Consider the following 22,247-nt stretch of genomic DNA (forward strand, 5'->3'; position numbering starts at 1 on the left):
TTTACAATAACATGAAATCGTTGAAATCATTATAATTTTTTTTTTAATTACTCACATGATGTTTATGTTTCAACAAATAAAGACAGTTGGCAAAATTAATTTAAGATGTGTTGCTAATAATACAAGATGCCAGCATACAAGTAACGCAGCAAAGCCAGAACCAGAAACAGGTAAGGGCAGTAGTTCCGCAAATTTTTATTTTTACCGTCCTTGAATATAATTTTTCTACTTTTTATTATAAAAAATAATTGGACATTATTATTATTATTATTCCATTTATTTAGGTTAAATTATTTATTTTGTATTGAAAAGAATTTAAACATTCGATTTAACCACTATTTCTTTCGCATTTTGCATAAGCAAAAGCATTCCTGAAATTGATTGATTTAGATTATATTCTTCGTACATTAAATTTATTGATGAAATGATTTGGATTGGTATTTTATGTTCCGATTTTTAGTCTCATCTAATTTGTTAGGCCGGAAAATTTAGTGTTCCCACCTAAGATTATTTGTTTTAATATCTGGAATTTTGTGTTTTATTGGATCTGACTCTGGATATATTTTAAGCGACATTGTTAGTTTTGAAGAAAGAGTAGTGTCCTAAAAGCTAGGGCGATTAACAAAAATCCTAAATTAACAAAAAATAAGTTCTTGTGAGAATTATGTATAGAAGGAAAAGAATATACTCTAACATACTGAAAAATTCTCTTAAGAACCCTGGATTCTGAATTTATAATTTAAGCTTAAAGAAAAAAAAAATTCAACATGACCAAAATATAATATCCCACAGTTATTTATTATATAATTTACATAATTATTCATATTTTTCGGACTAGATGAAGAAGGGTTTAGAATCCTTGATCTGAAAAAAAAGAAAAGTTCTTTACCACCAAGGCGGCGATCTACTCCAGTTGCTGTAATGCCACCTAGGGAAACAAGAATGCCAGTAGATCAAACATGGAGTGACGTATGGCCAGGCCCAAGAACTTTTCATCCGGCTTCAGTTCCTCTACCTTTACGTCAAGGCATTAATAAACTGGGTGCACCGCCATCAAAGTGGGCTAATGCAGAACTTCTAAAAATCCCAAATTTTCTTCATTTAACTCCTCCAGCGATTAAAAAACATTGCCAAGCACTTAAAAGGTTTTGTACCGAATGGCCCAAAGGTCTGGAGACAGAGGAGCAAATGAAAAAACACTTTCCATTGGAAGTTATCTCATTTGATTATTGTTACTCATCACCCAGTATAAGAAACCCTTCAGCAAGAATAATTACTATTAAAGTAAGTTTTGTTACAATTAAGCTTTATCGTTTTTTAGTTAAAATTTTTTTATTTTAGATAGGGATGTCATTGATTTAATTAATTCTTGATATTTAAAACAAAATGCAATAATTACTTATTTTTTTTGTTTCTTTCTCTAGTTTCCATTGAGCCGATTAAAATTTGATAAACATTCTAAAGATAAGTTTCTAAGGTTGGTCGGTGAGAGGTACGATGCAGTTACTGATACCGTCACAATTGTAACTGACAAGTGTCCATTGAAGATGCAGAATTATGATTATGCACTTTATCTTCTAACAGCTCTGTACCACGAGTCATGGGTAACTAGCCTATTTTTAATTTCTAGTTCTAGTTTTGTCGCCATCGATTTTCTTTAATATCTGGACTTGTATCTGTATTGTTTTCGAATTTGTTCCTTCACAAAATTTAAACAAAAAATTGATATTCAAGATCATAGTATCTTTTCGATTGTGTAATTTATAGTAGCTTTCTTACATTGTTTATATGTGTTTGATGTTGAGAAATCCAGTACTTAGTCAGAAATAGTGTGCATTTAAAGCCAAACAGATGCCCAATATATCTAATCTTATACTATACCCAATCTTATTCTCTACTATAATTATATCTATAACTATATATAATTGATCGTGTGGTTGGAATATCATAAAGTTATGTTAATCTTCAAATATCGCCATAGATAGAATTAATTAACTTATGTAAATGTAAAAATAGGTCAATAAGTTTAATAGCCTTATATTTTTCTATTATGATTTTGGCCTTTTTAGTTTGTTTCTTCTTGCAAGAGTAGTAATTGTGATCATGACAAATTTTCAAAATTAAGTTTCATCAGAAATTCGAATATTATATTTAGTAAATGGTGTATGTGAAAACAAAATATCTCAGAAAGCACAAACTTTATTTCGTCCGGTTATTTATACCTTGGGTCTGAGACGTAGCGGTAACAGTATTTCACTGAAGTAATTAAGATTAGATTTTTTTTTTGTTTTTTTTTCTAATTTAGATCATTTATCTTGTATTTGGAACATTAAAAAAAAAATTTATTATGGGTTATTCTGGGAAGTTGAGAATTGGCTTTTCTCGAAAGGGTGATTTTAGTGTAGAGTACAATCTGAATACACATCTTGGCAGTAATAATAAGATCATACGTGTTTTAAGAATTCCTACGTTGAAGAAAGTTTCTTGACTGGAAGTACAAAAATCCTGAAGGGCTTTTTCATATTTTCTTGAAAACGTCCTAGCTAATTTGTTAAAATAAGTGTACTAGCTCTCCTAAAAAACTTATTAGTTTTATCTGGCTCTATTCCTAGTAAAAAAAAGGCAGCTATTCCCTCGAGAGAGGGTGTACCACCACTAGACATTTTAGAAGGTTTTCTGGAGAGGCTAGGTGCCGTCCATAACTCGCGTCAATTGAGAAAGGCTTCTTTCTCCGAAAGGAAACGCTGCATCTTCGGTCAAAATCGTATGTTGCATTGATGCTTGCCTTGGATTGGTTTGGGGAAGTGCTCGAAAGAGTGGGGAGCAGCGGTCTGGGAATCTGCTTCCTTTCCTCTCATCTCCAGAGGTTCTAAGGATGACATCTGAAAGAGAGATAACAAGAGAAAGAGGTTTTTTGTTTAATTTTTTTTATACAGAAACTGTGGAGTAGATATCTTTTTTAATTTTTTTGTTGTTTAAAGGGAAAAAGTTATTTCGATTTATTTTAAAAGTGTTACTTTATTTGTTTAGGTTGTTAGCAAAAGAAGAGAATGGGGCAAAAACATTAATCATTGTTAACTTTGTAATAAGTATTATTGTTGTAAAATGTTAAATTGAACGTGGTAAAATGCGGCCGCAGCGGGTGAGAGAATACAGTTGGGCAGCCAGAGCCTTCCTTTGTGATGACTTATCGGGAGGTTAATAGACAATTATTTTGTAGTTGATGTCGCGAACTGTGGTGAATGAAGACTATAGCCCACGCTCTTTTTCTCTGCTGCAACGGCACTTCCAGAAAATCAGAAGTTTCCTTTTTAATTTAATGATAATCTATGTGGGAATGAGGGCGAGTGAATACGGGTTGTATTACTATTACGGGTTATATTTGTTACAATATAATATATTTATTATACATTACACACACACGCGCGCACATATAATATATATATAAATGTTTAATAATCACTTTTGTTTATTTTCAGATCGTAGAACCTTGGGAAAAAGATAAAAGTGAAGCTGACTTAGAATATTACGATTGGGAGAATAGTCGTTCGAAAGAAAATGTTATTTCTCTCTTAAAAAATAGGAATGAAGAGACTGAATTAAACTCCCCTGTTGTAAATGAATATAAAGAAGCTGTTATAAATTTATTCGATGAAGGTTATTATTAATTTTTTAAATTTTTATTATATCTACTTAGTAGTAACGTAATGAATATGTTGATTGATTGAAAAAAAAAAAATAGTTTTGTAGGACTGTCTTCGTTGAAACGGTATCTTAGCTAATACATTATCCGAACACCAATTCCGGTCATATTTTTGGATTTAGTTTGTGTAAAGTAGGAAATTTAAGTAAAGTAGGTTTGCAATCCGTCTCACTCGTGCACCTGTTTCATTGTTGTTAAGTATGCCTAAACTTTAAACTTTTAAAAACATATGAAATGAATAGGATGAATCAGTCACCAAAAATAATGAACAGTAATATGAAATGAATAAAATTAATTTGTGATTATCCTACATTCAGGCACGTGAAGTCAGCAGTTACTCAGCGTAGGCAATTGGTAACTTGCAAGGAATAACATTTCATTAAAAGCTTTCTCAGTATAATGAAACAATAGAAGTAAGCCTTGTATTTAGATTATTTGTATAGGAAATCCATTTTTTTTTCTATCCTTGCTGCGGAATTATCTGTTATTTTTTAATGGAAATTGAAGTGTGGGCCTCAAAATAAGATTTTAATAGTAACTTTAGGGTAAGTGACGGTATTTTAGCTAATACGCGCTTGTAAAATGTATTATATAATATGCTAGTTGGTCTGAGGTTTTCTAAAGCAATGGTTGCAGTCATCACATACTAGCTAGCGGATACTATATATATAATTGGGTAGGTTAAAAGAGCCAGCAATAAAAGGTAGAATTACTGAGTTTTATGGTTAGTATTATCACTAACTAAACTAACGAGAGATAATTACAGTGCTAAACTATGGAATATAACTATTTAAAATATGAAAAAAGATTTGGCTAAACGGATTTCATGACGAATCGAGTCAATTGCGTGTAGAATGATGCAGAGTGGAGGTCTGCACCTTTTACATACTCTGGTAGAAGGCCAGCTTCGGTAGTTCTGAGCCTATCTGGTTTTAATCCTTACACACTTTCATCAACCTTTTTGCTCCATATGATGATTTTCTTAATTTTGTGCTGACACTGCATTAAGCAAATACAAATATGGTACCACTGAGGAGAAGCATGATAATTGTTCCTCTCTAATTTAACAGTAACACCTTTGGATCTCCATAAACACGGAGTAATTAGAATCCAAATGCAGATTTATTTGCGTCTCTAAAGCTCGTTCGTGAGGAAATCGCTTGACTTAATTATTAATTACGGGAAAGGTCAATTTTTCACTATCTGATGATTTTCTCAAACTTGTTTTTACTGTGCAAACTCATTGGTCATTTGAATTTTTGTTTCAGGTGAAAATGATTACAATATTAATAGATACAAAGAAGCGTCCACTGCATTGCTATTTTCTACATAACGTTCCATTCTGTATTATTCGTAAAGAATGTTCTCGATGATAATTTTGCACGTTATCAGTAATTTTAGATTCATTAATTTGTGTTATTGTTTTTGAACTTTGAGTGCTAAAGTGTATTTAAACCAGATGGAACTCTGGACACAATGTGAATTATGGTTAATCTTCCTGAAATTATTGTAAATAGTTATTTGCCTGTGAAATGAAGTTGGAATAATTATTAATTCATTCATTGTGTAGTTCTATGGAAACCTGTTTCATAGCTTTAGATAAAGTTTGATTAAAAAAAATAAAAATTCCTTCTCAATTCCAATTAATCTCATGATGGCGTTAAGCTTACCAAATGTCATACTCATTTAAAAGTTATTGCTCGATAAAATTAATAATTAATTTATCATTAGTTTGAATCTCAGAAAAATAGTGGGCTTAATAAATGTTTTTATAAACTTCACTTTCCTACATACTCTGAACTGCTTCTATATTAGTGATGGGCTATTTGAGCGGACTCGTTCCATTGGAACGAGTCCGATGGTGGAACGAGTTGATTCAAATCCCTATTTTTAAAAAAAGTGATTCCGCCCCGCCCCAAAAAATTTAGGCAAATAAAAATGAAAATGAGGCAGCAGAAGGTTTGGAACGATTAAACATAAGAACAAATGTCACGCAATTTATTATATTATTATATCATTAAATGTTAGCTTTCCCAGTTAATAACAAAACTATATTTCTTTAACACACATTGAGTACTATCCCTAATTTCCAATTGCTCTGATAAATATAAAATTAACAACGTAATACAAATATTAACACAAAAATAGGCTAGTCAAATATAAATTAAAGCAATGCAGTTTTGTCATTATCTAGCTTGACCACTAGAAGACTGGAGTTAACTTACTTCAAGAGTATTCAAGGTAGAGAAACGGAAATGGGTAGGAAATTATTCCATAAAAATTCTAACCCTTCAAAATTATAATTACTCATAATATTTATTAACTAAGAATTGAATATCAAGCTTTTAAAATATTATCTTATTGTTTTACAAAAAGAAAAAGCTGTGTGCTTAATCTTAAACTTAGCGCTGGACACTCTTACTCTCATCTTCATTGGCGTAAGCTTGAACGTGTACATGTCAGCTAGACGGTCAAAGTAAAACTGGGCCAAAATTTAGTATTACCTAACTGGTTTACTTAGTGTAGTATCCCTCCCACTCTATCACCTATTTCACAAACATTCATCGATTGAAAATATTTTTTAGTTAAATATTCGTTTCATTGGAATACAAAAAACATTATAACGCTTTCTTAAGATGATTTGAATTTTTAAAATTTGTTTTTGTCCATTACTCTTATAAAATACGAAGAATTTCAAATAAAATATAATATACAAACACAGAATGATCTAGTGTTCAGGTGGAGTCAGTCGTAGTTACCATGACAACGGAACCGTTAAACGACTCCGGCCCAGCTCTAGCATTTTCATTGGTTAAATCCACTGGAGTTGGTGGAGTCGAATCCGGAGTGATTTAAATCCTTTTGAAACCGGACTCGTTCCATTTTTTCGTTCACTGAATCTAGCCAATAGAAATTGCTGGAGCTGGAACCGGAGTTGTTTAACGGTTCCATTGCTATGGTAACGAGGACTGACTCCACCTGCATACTAGATCATTGTGTTTGTATATTATATTTTATTTGAAATTCTTCGTATTATATAAGAGTAATGGACAAAAACAAATTTTAAAAATTAAAATCATCTTAAGAAAGCGTTATAATGTTTTTTGTATTCAAATAAAACGAATATTTAACTAAAAATTATTTCCAATCGATGAATGTTTGTGAAATTGGTGATAGAGTGGGAGGGATACTGCAGTAAGTAAACCAATTAGGTAATACTAAATTTTGGCTCAGTGTTACTTTGACTGTCTCACGGTCATGTACACGGTTAAACTTACCCAATGAAGATAAGAATAAGAGTGTCCAGCGCTATGTTAAAGATTAAGCACACAGCTTTTTCTTTTCGTAAGATAATATTTTTAAAGCTTGATATACAAGTCCTAGTAAATAAATATTTATTTATGAGTAATTATCATTTTGCTTGAAGGGTTAGAATTTTTTTTATGGGAATAATTTCCTACCCATTTCCGTTTCTCTACCTTGGATCCTCTTGAAGCACGTTAACTCCAGTCTTCCAGTGGTCAAGCTAGATAATGACTAAACAGCATTGCTTTAATTTTTATAATTGACTAGTCTATTTTTATGTTAATTTTTGTGTTACGTTGTTAATTTTATATTTATCAGTGCAATTGGAAATTAGGGATAGTACTCAATGTGTGTTAAAGAAATATAGTTTTGTTATTAACTGGGAAAGCTAACATTTAATGATATTTTTTAATAAATTGCGTGACATTTTTACTAATGCATAGGGTAAGTACAGAGACCGGAATCGGTGAACGAGTTGTTGGAATCGATTCCAACCCTGGAACTGATTCAAATCCAACGAGTCCAAAGACGGACTCGTTCTGCCCATCACTATTCTATATGGTTCTGCATAGGCCAATGTTGGCAGAGTACAGTCTTTTCGATACGGAATTCCTAATCGATTCTCAGATTTACTCTGTATACCAGTTTTCGATTATTTTGCAATTGTTATTTCATTCTGGTCTACGAAAATTCATATAATTATTAAACGTATGAATGCAGATAAGGCATATGACGAGGGTCATTCAGAAATTAAAGAGACAAATAGCTTGAATCAAAGATGGTTTATTAAATCAATACAATTTTTTGTTTATTTATCCACGTAAAATCCACTAACTTCTTAGCTCTTGTCCCCTCTTCTTATCCCCTCACCGAAGAATTCTTTACTTTGATGTCGAAGCCAGTTTTGTACTGTTAATTCTTCGTTGCCGTTGAACTTGATGCCATGCAATGGTCGTTTCATCGGACCAAACAGATAAAAATCCCAAGGTCAGGGGGTGGAAGGAGGATAGATATGAGCTCCCAACCCACTGCCAATAGTTCCCAGCGTCAGTTGTGCTGTATAAGGTCGCGCGATATCTTGAAGAGGATGCTCGCCTTTTCTTTGCCATTACGGCCATTCCTCATCATTATAGACTTGACTTTGTCCTCAATTATGTTATGAGTTTTATGGGCTGTTGATAGTGCGTTGCTCCTACAAAAAAAAAAAACATAGTAAATCGGAAGGGGCAATCCAAAACCTTACCAGTCAATGTTTGAGTTTTGAATTTTTTACGAACAGGCGATTCCAGGTTTCCACTGCATCCTTTACGTTTGGACTCCGGCCCAAAACGATGTATCTAAGTTTCATCCCAGTTTAATGTCCTGTCCAAAGATGCGTTGCCTTCACATCAAAATTGAGCTTGGTGCAAATGCGAAATTTCTTGCCTTTGGGATGAACGGTAAGCCCTCTGAGAATCTTGCGCCCTCCTCCTCTTCACTCTTCATCCATCCATTAACACTACGAAGGACGATTTTGGATTGAAGGGGGAAAAGTTAAATTGAATAGCAACTTTTCTATCAAAAATGGTAAATTCAGACTCAACGATCAAGGCTTGCTAGCCATTTCAGTAAGTACAAATTTGAAATTTAACTGTAGAATATGAAGCTTCAAGTATTATCTTGTAAGTGTTAAATAATTTCACAACAGTTATTAGTTGGACCATTTAGGTAAATAAAAATTAATAGCTGCTCAGATATTGCGAGACAGTAACGTAAGTGAAGTAGAAATCTTTACAACGGACTCATTAATCTGTCTCTCATGACGGATGAAAGTCCGAAACCGGTCAGGGATACAATAAACATGCGTTCTTCATGAATAAACTCGGAAATACTCGTACTATTCAGCACTGCAGAATTTACAACATTAATTGTTCAGCAGTTACTTAGACTTGGAGTGATTTTTATTATTATTATCTTGTCTGTCTTGCTTCCAAAAATGGTCGGCCACTACAAATTAAAAAACTTTATGGAAGAGCATGATGAATTTTCACTTCGAAAATGTCAATTTGGGGTTAATAAAAGAGTTTCTTCTGACAACTTAGATAATTATTTTTCAACAAACAATGGCTGAATTTGTTCGATAAATCATTTTAAATTTCGAATCTAACGAATCAAGAATAATTAGGTAGTGGAGAAAAACTGAGGAATTGTTTTTATACTTACAAATGCATTAATTCGGTTTCAAATCGTAATTTTAAAACCCCTGGCAGAATAGCAAAAAAGTGTTTGTAACCATTTTATTGCGTCATTTATCAGATTTGAAAATTATGCAGTAATGAACAAACTATGCTAAAGAAAATGTGAACGAAAAATTTAACGTTCAATCATTCTCAGACATCATCGATATCTCGTTTAAACGACTATAGTCAGTCCTGAACTGAAAACATGAACATAGTATAAGTAAACCCTGAATAACCTACTATAGTATAGTATAGAATATCTGAGACAAACAGTAAAGTTATGATCAACTGTATTTTTTCAAAAACGGTGGGTTTTTTAAATTGTACTTATCTGATTTTTAGGAACAGTGTTTTGTTTACTGACTTGAACCGTCTTGTATATCACAGTTCCTTTAATGAGTGCAGCTTCCTTTTATCTTATTATAGTTTAAGGGCTCTTCTTATCTTCTTTTAGGTCTGTTGTCAGGTAAAGAGACTCACTAATATATTAGATTTTTCAGATGATCGGAGGTCTCAGTAAATCTTATATGAAAGCATGATTATATGATAAAAAAAATCTATTGATTCACGAAAACATACATGCAGAGGATAATTTTATTCAAAAATAAGTTCTTTGAGAATGCTAACTTCAAGTCTGTACTTGTACCATTGTAGTAGCAGTACATTTCAAAAATATTTTATTTTTTAAAAAGGTAAGTTACAGAAATTACTAGGAATGAAAATATTTCATTTATCTGTAAGTGTGGCAGAACGTTTAGAAAAAGAATTTTATTTGGTTCAACATACAGAAGATTTCACTGAATCAAGTCATCTAAAACATCAAAATGTTCTTTATGAAGAAAGTATAAATGAAGTCGGCCTTTTTAAACCAAATAAAATTATTAATGTTGAATTAGACGCATATATGTGTGAAATGTTAGAAAACGCCTTGAAATACTCACTCTCTTTTAGAAGACTTTTTTCCAAAAACATGATGCAAGTCGGTAGCAAAACTGGTTTAGTGAAAGTTAATATAAATGTTTGCATTCCCAAACGCCAGATAATCGATAAAAGAGGAAACAAATTATTCGAAATTTCGTGTTTAGAAAGAAGAGAATTGGATCACGCGATGGCATGGTTCTCCACTCTAGGAGGAGCATTTTCTGCACTAGGTGATAAAATAGAATATTGTGCTATAATGGCAGGCAAGATTTCACAGCAGCAGTTTCTTCTAGCACTTAGACTTGGAGATCCCAACTTAGTGGCCCGTTGTAAATTGTACATGGCTCTTAGTCTAATACAACAGAAACAATTCACGGATGCGAAAACTATTATCAAATCACAATACGCAGTTGCAAAGAAAGAATACGAAAGGGACAGAAGGCTGATGTCAATGTGTCTAGGAATTTGGACAAAGTGGAAATATGACAAAAAACAGGCCAAGTTTAAGGATAAAATCACATAGGTACCCTACACAAATTAATGAATTTTTACCTAAAAAGGAAAAAGTTAACTCTTTTAGACTTAATATTTCTTTGTTGTTTCTATTTTTGGTTTTTGCAATAAAACAGTTTATATGAATTCGTTTAAATTAATTTTCCATTTAAATTAATGTAATTATGACATGTCTTCCCATGTGATTTATGAATATTTGGTTTAAACTTGTTACATAAATTGAAAATTTTGGGAATGAAAATTTTTTAAACATTTTAGGCGTTTCATTTCAAACATTCTCTTTCCATTTTCTTCTATCTGAAATCAAAAATATCATCCTTCTGCCCATCATACTATTGATATTAACATTACTACTGAAACTATTCCAAAAGTGTAGCAAACCGCTAATTTTTACCAACTTGCAATTAATTATTAAACTGTCCGGTAGGACAGTTGTATAAGGGTTGATTGTCAAAGTGTACGAAAAAGCGTAACGTTGAAAAACACCCAACTTGGACAAATTTTTTTCTCTTTTTCTATAAAAGATAAAAATTTCAAAATTTCTTTACAATGTAGGGGCTCCTTAATAACTGTCATTTTTTGCAACAACCTAGATCTGATAGATTTTGAGAAAAAAGTTGCTAGAAATGAGCAAAAACTGCATTTTCAAAAATTGTTCATGTTGTTGTCTATCAGTATAAGGCCGTTAACGAATCAGGAAGAAGAATATTCTGAAGATCACAAAATGCTGCTAGTATTTAAGAGGGGTTTTCGAAAGATTCTTTAGCGTTCCAGAAACTTCCAATTTTAGCGACTTATCTCTTCTTTTGGAAGTGGATCCCAATGTATTGGGCGTGCAGATCAACGAAGGACTAAGATCTTTGAACTTTTGGCTGTTTTACGCATAGAGGAATACTCCGCTTGCTCATAAAATTCTGTACTAGAGAAAGGTATTATTTTCTTAAATAAAGCTTCAAAAAAAAAATTGTTTAATACCTCAAACTTTAATCTATATATTATTGATATACACGTTTTTCCAAAATACAAAAAATATATTTTTTTATTTCCATACTGTTCTCTACCCTTACTTTATTATAATATCTCCTTACTACGTTCTGTTCCATTTTTGTTTAAATTTTACAAGCAATTATATTATTCTCATTCAAATGTGGCTCATTCTGACACTCCAATATTTAATCAAAAGAGAATAAGATTATTCCAACGAAACCGTAGTTAACTAGAGCGAGATCCGCCGTGATGTCCGAAAAAGCAATATTCTTCTTTCTTCAGTGTTAAACCCCTTTTGCAACAAGCGCATGAATTGCTTTAACCTGCATTAGAATATTTTTTTGTATTTAAGTGGTTACATTTTTTCAAACAATTTATGATGAAGCCGTATTTTTATTTAGGACATTAATTAAATAGTAATTACTACTACTTGTTACTTTACGTTCATCATAATTACTTCTGATCGATTGAATCTCTTATGTTGTTAAAGGAAGGTACATTCCTTGTTATATTAACCTGATTGCTTTTTTGTCCTATAGTGAGATTATGAATTTTGTGTCCTTTGTAAGAAGTTAAACTGTTTTTTTGATTTTAGTGAGTGAAGAAGTACTCATTTAGCTGCGAATGATTGTGTAAATGAAGCTACATAAATTAAAAAATGGCTCATAGGGCTCAGAAAGTATTTCTTAAAGGAGCCGATAGCTTGAAATCCTTTGTAAGGTGCAAAAGCCAAAGAAGAACCCTTGGAAAACCTCCAGGAATAGCACGTTCCCTAGAACAACGTTTAAATGGTACTTTTCTTTTTAATGATCATCAATACATGAAAAAGTTTGACAGACGTTGTGAATTTCTTAATGCAATTTGTTAAAAAGGCGAACGTCACTATTTTGAAAATCAATATTTTGTGTTTTGGCTACTAGATTTGCAGAGCTTTGATTCTTGTTCGGAGGACATCACAGCTGCTTATGTTTGAATATAAGATTTTTTCAATATTTCAACCCAAAAAAAAAGAAACCTCTTTATAATAATATTGAATCTAAACCCAAAAATCACTGATGCCCTTTTAACGAATTGTTATTTAGTTAAATGTTGAGTTCATACGTTAAGCTGCATTATGTAATGTTCCATGCCTAAATTTAATTTTAAGTAGAAACTTTAAAAAGAAGTTCAAGACTTCTTTTATTAATGTGAAAAAACTCCCAGTTAGTTTTTTGTTTTTTCAATCTCTAGATTGAAATTTCTGCTTAAAATAATAATATGAATATCATTTTCAGAATTGCACTACAAGGATCCCCAAGTACATTTCAAAGTAAATATTGGCTTTGCCTTAAAATTACCAAAGAGAGAGGCTTGTGTAGAACACGGTAAACATATAAAGAAAAACAGATGTAATACTGATTTGGAGAAACTCTCTAGAACTAATAAATGTAAGAAATATTAAAAATGAACATTAGACCTCATTGCTAGACAATATCTTGTACCGTAGCTACAAGGTATGATGCAAAACAAAAAAAAATCTGATTTTATCTATCACAGGACGCCTGCTTTTATATAATTATTTTCGTTAAAGTATTAACTGTATTTTGTTTCAGTTTTAGAATTATTAAAGTTCTCATTTGTAGGAAATTGCTTCACAAGATTGTTTTTTTTTTCGATAGACAAGTTTGGCTAGTTAATTTCACAAAGATTTTTGGATCAGTTTTTTTTTTTTTTAACTTTATCCTGCGTACATAATACCATTACACAAGTAATGTGCAAGTACATAAATGTCTTCTGTTTAGCTTATTAGTTATTTCTCTTTGCAAAACAATTAGTTAGTTTTAGATAAAAACAATTTTCTATTATTTCAGTATTTATTCCACTTGATGAAGTTGAAAGAGAATGGTCGAAAACTATGGCACCTACTCACATTAAGGCAATTGCAGAACATTATGCTGTATATGAACATTTATTTGGAGATGCTTATTTTTGCCCTGTTGTTAACATGAACATTGATTATATAAACGGAAATTCAGTAGTGCCTGCTTACTGGGGAAATGTTCTTAAGCCTGAAGAGGTATTTATTCATTGATTAATTTAATTTAAAAACAATAATGGCACAAAGTTGATAGTGATAATAGCAAACGCCAGAGTTCTCGAGCTCGAGTCCAACGTTGTCACGAGGTCACTATCCAGCAAAGCACTAGTTAAAGCTCAGGGTCCCAGAAACCTCAAGCTAAAAACAAGATTTTTGAAAAATCGCTAAACTTTAGGTGGGCAAATGTAATACTGCGGATGAAGTCACTACCTATCTGGTGAGAAAGGGGTCAGAGTATATGCAAGTGAATCGAAGTATATTCAAAAAGTAAATTCACACATTTGTTCATGAAGCAGACAGACATGGAAGGTGACTTATGCAACTGATCTAATTAACTTAGAAACAACTTTTATATTTTAGTTGTGCTTATAGTTTTAGCTAAGTTAATAACCTTGGAGGTAGAATATGTAGTTAGATTTGCAGTGCTGGATAATATATTTGATTTTATTAGTCGCACTACTCTTGTTTATCGTATTCCTGACCAATTTCGCACTTCATCCATATCAGACATAGATTAATCTGTTTTATATAAAGATTTCGATTTCACTTACGTTAGCGTCTCGCATTACTCTTGCTGATTCAAGTCAAGACGTATAAATCTGCTTTTTAGTTTAATTGAATACCAAAATTTGATACACAGGATATTGTTAACTTTATAAAAAAAAAATTAACTCAAATCAATTATGTTTTCCATTGGCATTAAAATATTTATAACCTATTTCTACAAGAGAAGTGTTAAAATTTTACAAATGAACAAGAGGTAGTTTAATTCTTGTTCAAGTTGTACCCAAATCGTATTCGGATCTCCAATGAAATTTTAGGTTACGAGCGCATATTGCAGAAAAGGCGAGTCTGAACAGAACGATGATCCACTTAGTTTCAAGTCTGATCGATTAATTTGATTTTTGGTAGGTCTTATTTACTACCAAATTAGATGTGGTGGTCCAGAGGGACTAGCTAACATACTACAATTTTTTAGCTTAGGTTACATAGAATAGACTTCATCATCTTTCTCTTTTACATCTGAACAAACAAGCAGTACTATGCAGATAGAAGTGCAGTACTATGTCTATTTGTGTACATAAACTGCGCTCTTATTTGGGGAACATAACCTCAGCTTAGCCAATCTCAGTATAATAATTGCTTTATGAAAGATGCCAGCACTATAACTCTGTGCAGTTGATCCCCAGAAAGTAAAAGATGTGCAAATAGTGTACAAAGCCTACTAAAGAATAGAAAAAAATTACCTTGCAACGTATTTATGTTGTTCTCGTACTTAAATCAATGTGAGTAGTTCAAACGATCGTACAATAGTAATTAAAGGGAAGAGCATGCATTTTATGAAAAAGTCTATTTCTGACACGAAAAAAGTGCTGATTACATCTGTGGCTAACAAATTTCCCTCTAGACGCTAATCAGTAAATATAAGGATTCTTTATACAATCTTTTATTCTATTCTCTTGATAGTATGATATTTTTGTTTTAAAATACATTCCTAAATTTTGAACTTTATAAATAGAGTTTAAATTAGGCGCTAATACATGTAACTGATTACTGAACCATCACTTTGATAGCCTACATTAAATATGAATGTACTAAAAGTATTTTTGATTTGTTAGCTGTTCATAAATATAATATTAAAAATAGTAAAGTTAATTATAATATATGATTTCTTTGTCAAGGCACAAAGCGTTCCGAATGTAACTTTCGATTCTAAAAAAGATGACCTTTGGACTCTTGTGATGACAACACCAGATGATTATTTTTCACCAAATATGGAATATTGCCACTGGTTTGTGTAAGTGTACAATTTATATACACCAATTTTAACTGAGTTCTAAAAATCATTAGAAGGCTCCCGTATCGATGTCACTGTCATGCTTGATTAATTATTCTAATAACAAACTAAACAATACTCTCATTAGAAATACTAATATTTCGGAAATAGGTGGAGAAAACATTAAAATTGTAACACTAACATCGTAATGGAAACTAGTTTCCTCTCGGTGTAATACCTTGGCATGCATCTGGATGAAAAAACTAACAGGGAGTTCATGGTCAACACCTTAATTGCAAAAAGTGAATCCTCTCTCAAAATCCAGTTTAAACTCAGTCAAAATTAGACGACTCCTGCTCCATATTTACTGCAAAATTAATGGTAATCAATAGAGAAATTAATTATGGACTTAATGTTGGAGGCAGACATCATTCTATCTGTCAGCTTGAGTGTGTTGCAAAAACTGAAATTCCCAGCAAATAAACCTTCATATTTAATAGATGAATTTTATCGCTATCCCTGCAGACAAAGAAGGCAAGGGAGCTCTTATAAATGGAAAATCTGTTACCGTATTGTCTTCCCTTGGCATAAAAAGTCGAATAAAAACACTTATTTACAAAAAATGGGAAAAATAATACATAAAAACACAGGTGACATTAAGAGAAAATATTAATAAAAATTTGGTAAGTCCACAGTGCTGGGTAATATCTCTAATTTTATCTGTCGACACGCATATTATATTTAAGAAAATAATTAAAGGAAATATTACATACAGGGTGAACCAGTAAGTATTGTCCATAGGCCTACTGTGTGTAGTACATCTAAAGTGGAGTTCAATGACGTATTGGCCAACTTCATATTTTCCTCTGTTCTTGAGTGACGTCACTTTAATTTTTTTTTTCTAAAATCATTACTTTTTTCCAATAAAAATGTTATTACTCAGAAAGTTTTAGTCCGAATTCGATTCTGATTACACGGTTAGAAAGACAGATAAATTTTCTAAAAATTGATACCATTTCGAAGCATAAGTTATTCTCCAAACCGCCTCAATCTTCCTCCGAATGCTGAAAATTAAAAATAATCGAATTTTTTAAGAAAACTCATTAGGCTCTTATGTGATCATTATCAGACCTAGGTGCTGGCACTTTTTATAAAAGTTTCCTTGTTTAATGGGCTTTCAAACGGTATATCATTTTCCAGGATTCCTTTTATGTTCGTATGAGAAATTACGTTTGTTTTACAAGAAAACGTGTTGTCGAGCACTCAACAGTGTTAGTTATCAAGTTGTTTAATTCATTGAAAACTCTTTTAGATGGACCAGTAGCCAATTTTTAAAGTAGATTGTCTTAAAATAAGGAAGGCAAAGGTTACAAATTGCACTTAAAAAAAAAAAAAAAAAAAAGGTTGTTAAGGTTTATTCAGTCTTTTCTTTTTCAACAGTTTAGTTGTGTGTGAAATTGTAATTTGGAGTAAGTACATATGAATTTTTGTTTATAAAAATAGTACTTGTTTAAAATATTTCCTAACATTTTCTTAAATATTTCAGAGAGATCAGAAGTAACTTTCTTTTTTTTAAAGTGCAATTTGTAACCTTTGACTTCCTTATTTTAAGACAATCTACTTTAAAAATTTGCTACTGGTCCATCTAAAAGAGTTTTCAATGAATTAAATGACTTGATAACTATCACTGTTGAGTGCTCGTGAACACGTTTTCTTGTAAAACAAACTTAATTTCTCATACGAAGATAAAAGGAATCCTGGAAAATGATATACCATTTGAATGGCTCCATGGCGCTCAACTGAGGATGCCTCAAAACATTTTGTCTTGACAATAGTCAGGCTGCGTTTCAATCACAACTTCTTCCCACAGTATCTACATAAAATAGTACTGGCTGACTCACCATTCTGTACATGCACGGACAATGACACTGTATTCCACATAATTATGGAATACAGTCTATATCTAGAAGTGTGGTACAAACTGTCATCTGTTATTTTAATTAGAAAAATAAAATCAGCATATGAAGGAACACTCATGTCTATTACAATCTACACACTGTCTCTGGCACCAAAAATCTTAACATACGTACATAACAGTCTATACACAATTGACTGACTTACAATTTGATCTAAAATCTCTATTGGCTCGATGACCTGGTAAATATATATAAATATCGTTACCTTATACCTTATAATATTTATAGGACATCAATAGTCTCGCCTTGTTTTTGTCTTACTTCTCAAATATGTTCTTAAAAAGTATTATTAACATTTTTAACATGCGATGGTTACGTTTCAGTGGAAATATAAGAGGTGGTGATCTGAAAACTGGAGAAGTTATATTTGATTATTTGCAGCCTCTACCTGCCCAAGGACTTGGCTACCTTAGATATATATTTGTACTATACAAGCAGGAAGAGATATTAAATTATAATGGACTAAAATTGAAAAACAAGTTAGTTTTATTGATCAATTTATAACGTAATTTTATTTGATAATTATATACATATTTAGTGAACAGATTATTTCATTGTGTATATAAAAATAACATTAAAAAATTGAAGGACAATATATTTAATGCACTCTATTAAGTTCGCTATTGGGTTCTAGCTAAAATGAAATAAAATTCTTCAATTTTTTTTTCAGCGTAGTTGTGTGTTTGATTTATAGTAGATGTTTCACATTTGCAAAGTTACCTTAAAGCTTCTTTTTCCGAGGAATTACTTGGTGATGCACCCAATTTTTTTTATTGGTTTAGACAGTATTCTAGATTGATTTTCTTCACTTTTTTGGTTGATACTCATAAAAAGCTTTCATCTCAAAGTTAACAGAAGATGAAAGCGATGTTCCAAATAATCTATTCGAGGGAATAAAATATCTGAAAAACTAAAAATCGTTTAAATCTCATTTCAGTATTTCGTTTGTAATTTTCGTTGCATGTTTCGGCCAAAATTAGGAGTGTATATTTATGCAAATGTGCTGTATAAATTTTAAAAACAGTCATAATGTTTACACCCTATTAGCTCCTTATTTTGAAATTAATCCCTCATCTACTATCCTCTATTTTCTATTCTAATGTTATATTAAAACTAAGTTAATTCTGAATGTAAATTTTTTGCTTAATATAAGAGTTTTAGTCAAACTAAAAATTTGTTCTACATTATTTGAATTTAAAACTTTATAGGAATATGCAAGAAGAGAGAATTTTTTCAACTTATGAATTTTATAAAGAAAGACAGAAATCTTTGACACCTGCTGGATTATCTTTCTTTACTGCCGATTGGGATCAATCTGTTACAGATTACTTCAATGAAACATTATCATGTGACTGTCCCAAATTTGTATACGACTTCCCAGAACATTTTTATAAAAAACAAACATGGTTTCCACTTAAGCAGCCATTTAATTTGTGAGTATTTCTAATTATTTTGAATATAAAATTATTTCAGTTATGGTGGGATTGTTGAAATTATTAATTGAGATGCAGAATGATAGAATTTAATAGGAATTCAAAATCGAAAGATGCATACTTCTAATTTCTTTTCTACTAGTTGAATCACTATACTTGATCTTATTGTGGCATTGGTATGCTGTTTCTTCAGGTCATCCCCTTCATCTCACGAAATACATCATCTTACCCGCCTGTTTCTCTGAATTGGGTACCTTTTTAAAAGGTCAAGGACATCTTTTCAATATAATTATGCTTGGGAATATTAAGGAGTGGTCAATAAAATTTTGTGGACAAATTTTTATTTTATAACGATTATAATAGGTTTCGGCAAATTTAATGCCTTCTTCAGGGTCTGTACAAAGAAATAATTCATTAATGTAAATACAGACTGAAGTAAAAAAAATAAATAAATCATAATTGGTTGAAAATTTAAAATGGATTGAAATAATACTAATAAAAAAAAAATGACAGTTTTTCATAATATTTTAAGTTGTCTTTCGATATAAATGTGGAGAGTTATATCAACGGGTTTATATAGAGGTAAGGGAGGGGTGAAAATAATAGGGCTGGGAAAACCTCAGGTTTATGGTGAGTAATTTGTTAAGTTAGGGCTTCAAGGATGTTATTGTAGTAATCTGAAAAATTATTGGTTTTGTTCTAAAGTTAATAGATGTTTTTTGTTGTTTAATGAATATCATTTCTAATATGTAGCGTTTGTTTCTGTTGGTGTTCGTTGCTTTTTTTTTTAATAGAGTTAAATCGAGTCCTGTTATTTTTTGAGGCTTTCCTCACCTTCTGCCCGTTCGTACCTCTAATGCCACATGAGCCTTTACCTATGAGAAATGGATTTCAAATCTGGGTTGTGTATAAATCAATTTATTTCTTATTTCAATCAAGTAGTCTTAATTGTTGAGATTCTTGATGGAATCAATCGTATTCTGGCTGACAGTCTTTATGCACACTTAATGACGTGGATGTTGAGTATGTGCATTTCCAGACTCTCAAGATCCCCATTGCTTAAACCTGATTATTGGAACATTCTGCCGCCTGTCTTATCTTTCTGGATATCATTTCTTTCTTTCCATTAAACACCACCACTGCTTCACCCACATAATTACCTTCTTGCTCTCATCCGTGTAGACTTGATCTGGTAGACCATTCAACGATCTTCCTTGTACTATCTTCCTTTGCCTTCTGCTTCTAGCATAAGTCTATCGGCGTCAGCAGTCATAACAAGAAGGTCTGTAAATGCCACAACATACCGCATATCCACCGATGCCAGTAGGATAATATTATACATTATAGACCAAAAATCAATTCCATTACAGGAACCTTAAACACATGTTCGTCGTTTAGGAGATTATAGTAGATGATTCTCTGTAATAATTCCAAGACAGCCTGTACTGCGTGTATGTATGTGGGTTTGTGTTTCCATCTGTGCGCGTGTGTGTATGTACAAATTATCTCAAAAAGAAAGAGAAGTTACCTATCTGCTTCCGATTTTACAGTTTCGGCCTAAATCCAAGTTTCAACCGTAATTGCGAATTTACTATTCAGTTAACTTAAAAAAAAAAATCGTTTTATTTGGGATTCTCAGGGGTTCGCAACTACAGAATCCGTTGTCAATCACGACTGTTATAAAATGCCTTTAACATAAATTGTTCTTTTTCGCAACTCATGCAGCTTGTTCTTTGGAATGCTTGGAACCCATACTGATGACCAGTATCTCCTTTTTTTTTAGAGAGAAATGCTAGAGGCAGGGAAATTTTTGGTATTTTTGTTTTTAATTATTTTTTTTTTAAATGTTCAAAATATTCAGTAGATATTACTAATTCATTTCCTGAAAGAAGTGGTTTTCATGAACAATTTTTTTTTTTCAGATACCTAGACAGGTACAGAGATCAAAAAGAAATAGCTAAAGAATATTTAGTGAAGAAATTAAAAGCTGCTGATCCGTTTAAGGAGCCGCCAAAACCCCTGTTGTATCCTAATGCAGTACCTTTTAAGCCTGGAACACCATCTTGGCTGAAAAACGAAATTAGAAAACAGAGATTAGGACTTGCTCGAGCCAAAGATTTCTCGTAGCATTGCTTTTTCATCAAAAAAAATGGTTGAATCTTCTTAGAGAATTTGTAACTAAAATAAATATTTATGCATAAACCTTTTTTTGGGCTAATCTTCTTCCTTTTTTTAACTAGTTCAGTAATTGTTTTTCTCTCTCTCTTGAGAGATTACAAGTTAGAAGAGAATTCGTTAGAAATCCAACTACAGGTTTGGTAAGAAGCTAGAGAAAAAAAATTAGTTTTATATCAGTTTCTCAAGTACAATTATAATGGATTTTTGTTTAAGCACAGATTATTTTTTCTGTTTTTTTTTTTTTTCGATCTGAGAAGAGAAGATGCGAGATGAGAAATAGGAAAAAGTAGATAAGAAACGACAGGGAAAGATTCAGAATTGCCGAATTTTTGAGTGCGTGATTAGAACTGCAAAGATGTTTCAGTCTGTTGATAGCCAAATTATACATGGAAAGGAATGAACGGTCAACATTATGTACAAGTTCTGGAGCTAAATTAGATACACGTCTCACTCCCTTGGGCACTCCATTGTTGATAACAAGGCACAAGCTATCTTTCGTTTTGATTTACTTTCATCCTACCCTTACAATGGTTTTTCATCTTTAATTTTTTCTGCCTATTTGTAGTGACCATTAATTTCTGCGTCATTTTATTAAAATTTGAATTGAATAAAAAAATAGGATATTTCGTATTATATTATTATTATTGATTGATACTACAGCCAGAAAGTTTATATATAATAAATCTGTAACAATTATTCTAAAAAAGCACAAACATTACCGATAAACACCTACTGTGTACTGGGTAAGTACGATGTTTTGAAATAATAACCGCAATTTTCTTTTCATGTTAGGCAACTTACTGTAAGAATTTGATCATTGATAAGTCACTTGCTTCGCTCAGATGTGGTTTTAATTGTTTTCCTAAATAGCCTACTGGTAACCCTACCTCGATTGAATGAATTCTTGGTTTTTATTTTTCTTTGTATCCCCCTATCGGTCTCTACCCTGAGCTCTGCGAAAATTCGTAACAAACCAAGTGATGATCTAGACATATAAAATATTGAAAATGTGGTTTAGGTCCGCAGTGCTAGATAATGTCTTTAATTTTATCCGTCGTATCATGTATAAGTGGTAAAGCTATTGGTGAATAGATAGAGCAATGATTACCAAAGTTGAAGTTAAGCGTTAGGTGAATAGACGTTCTTTTAAATAGCTT

The 22,247-nt window shown here is 31.8% G+C and overlaps 3 protein-coding genes across 3 annotated transcripts; all 3 read left to right on the plus strand.

Moving 5' to 3' along the window:
* Positions 1 to 35: 35 nt before the first annotated feature.
* mRpS35 (mitochondrial ribosomal protein S35) lies at positions 36 to 9,920 on the plus strand. Its single transcript, XM_074118860.1, has 6 exons — positions 36 to 170; positions 839 to 1,284; positions 1,425 to 1,604; positions 3,480 to 3,657; positions 4,972 to 8,616; positions 9,729 to 9,920. The coding sequence occupies exons 1-5, from the start codon at positions 56 to 58 to the stop codon at positions 5,034 to 5,036; spliced, it is 984 nt and encodes a 327-aa protein (XP_073974961.1). The 5' UTR covers positions 36 to 55; the 3' UTR covers positions 5,037 to 8,616; positions 9,729 to 9,920.
* A 23-nt stretch (positions 9,921 to 9,943) lies between these two features.
* LOC141449423 (uncharacterized) lies at positions 9,944 to 10,916 on the plus strand. The gene has a single exon (XM_074118861.1). The coding sequence runs from the start codon at positions 9,944 to 9,946 to the stop codon at positions 10,670 to 10,672; it is 729 nt and encodes a 242-aa protein (XP_073974962.1). The 3' UTR covers positions 10,673 to 10,916.
* A 1,219-nt stretch (positions 10,917 to 12,135) lies between these two features.
* mRpL38 (mitochondrial ribosomal protein L38) lies at positions 12,136 to 21,114 on the plus strand. The gene is made up of 7 exons (XM_074118859.1): positions 12,136 to 12,440; positions 12,924 to 13,076; positions 13,500 to 13,705; positions 15,409 to 15,524; positions 17,803 to 17,958; positions 18,688 to 18,912; positions 20,835 to 21,114. The coding sequence occupies exons 1-7, from the start codon at positions 12,308 to 12,310 to the stop codon at positions 21,037 to 21,039; spliced, it is 1,194 nt and encodes a 397-aa protein (XP_073974960.1). The 5' UTR covers positions 12,136 to 12,307; the 3' UTR covers positions 21,040 to 21,114.
* Positions 21,115 to 22,247: the final 1,133 nt, after the last annotated feature.

The sequence above is a fragment of the Rhodnius prolixus genome, unplaced genomic scaffold (assembly GCF_049639745.1).
Source record: "Rhodnius prolixus isolate KJV_2025 unplaced genomic scaffold, Rpr scaffold_2, whole genome shotgun sequence".
Taxonomy (NCBI): domain Eukaryota; kingdom Metazoa; phylum Arthropoda; class Insecta; order Hemiptera; family Reduviidae; genus Rhodnius; species Rhodnius prolixus.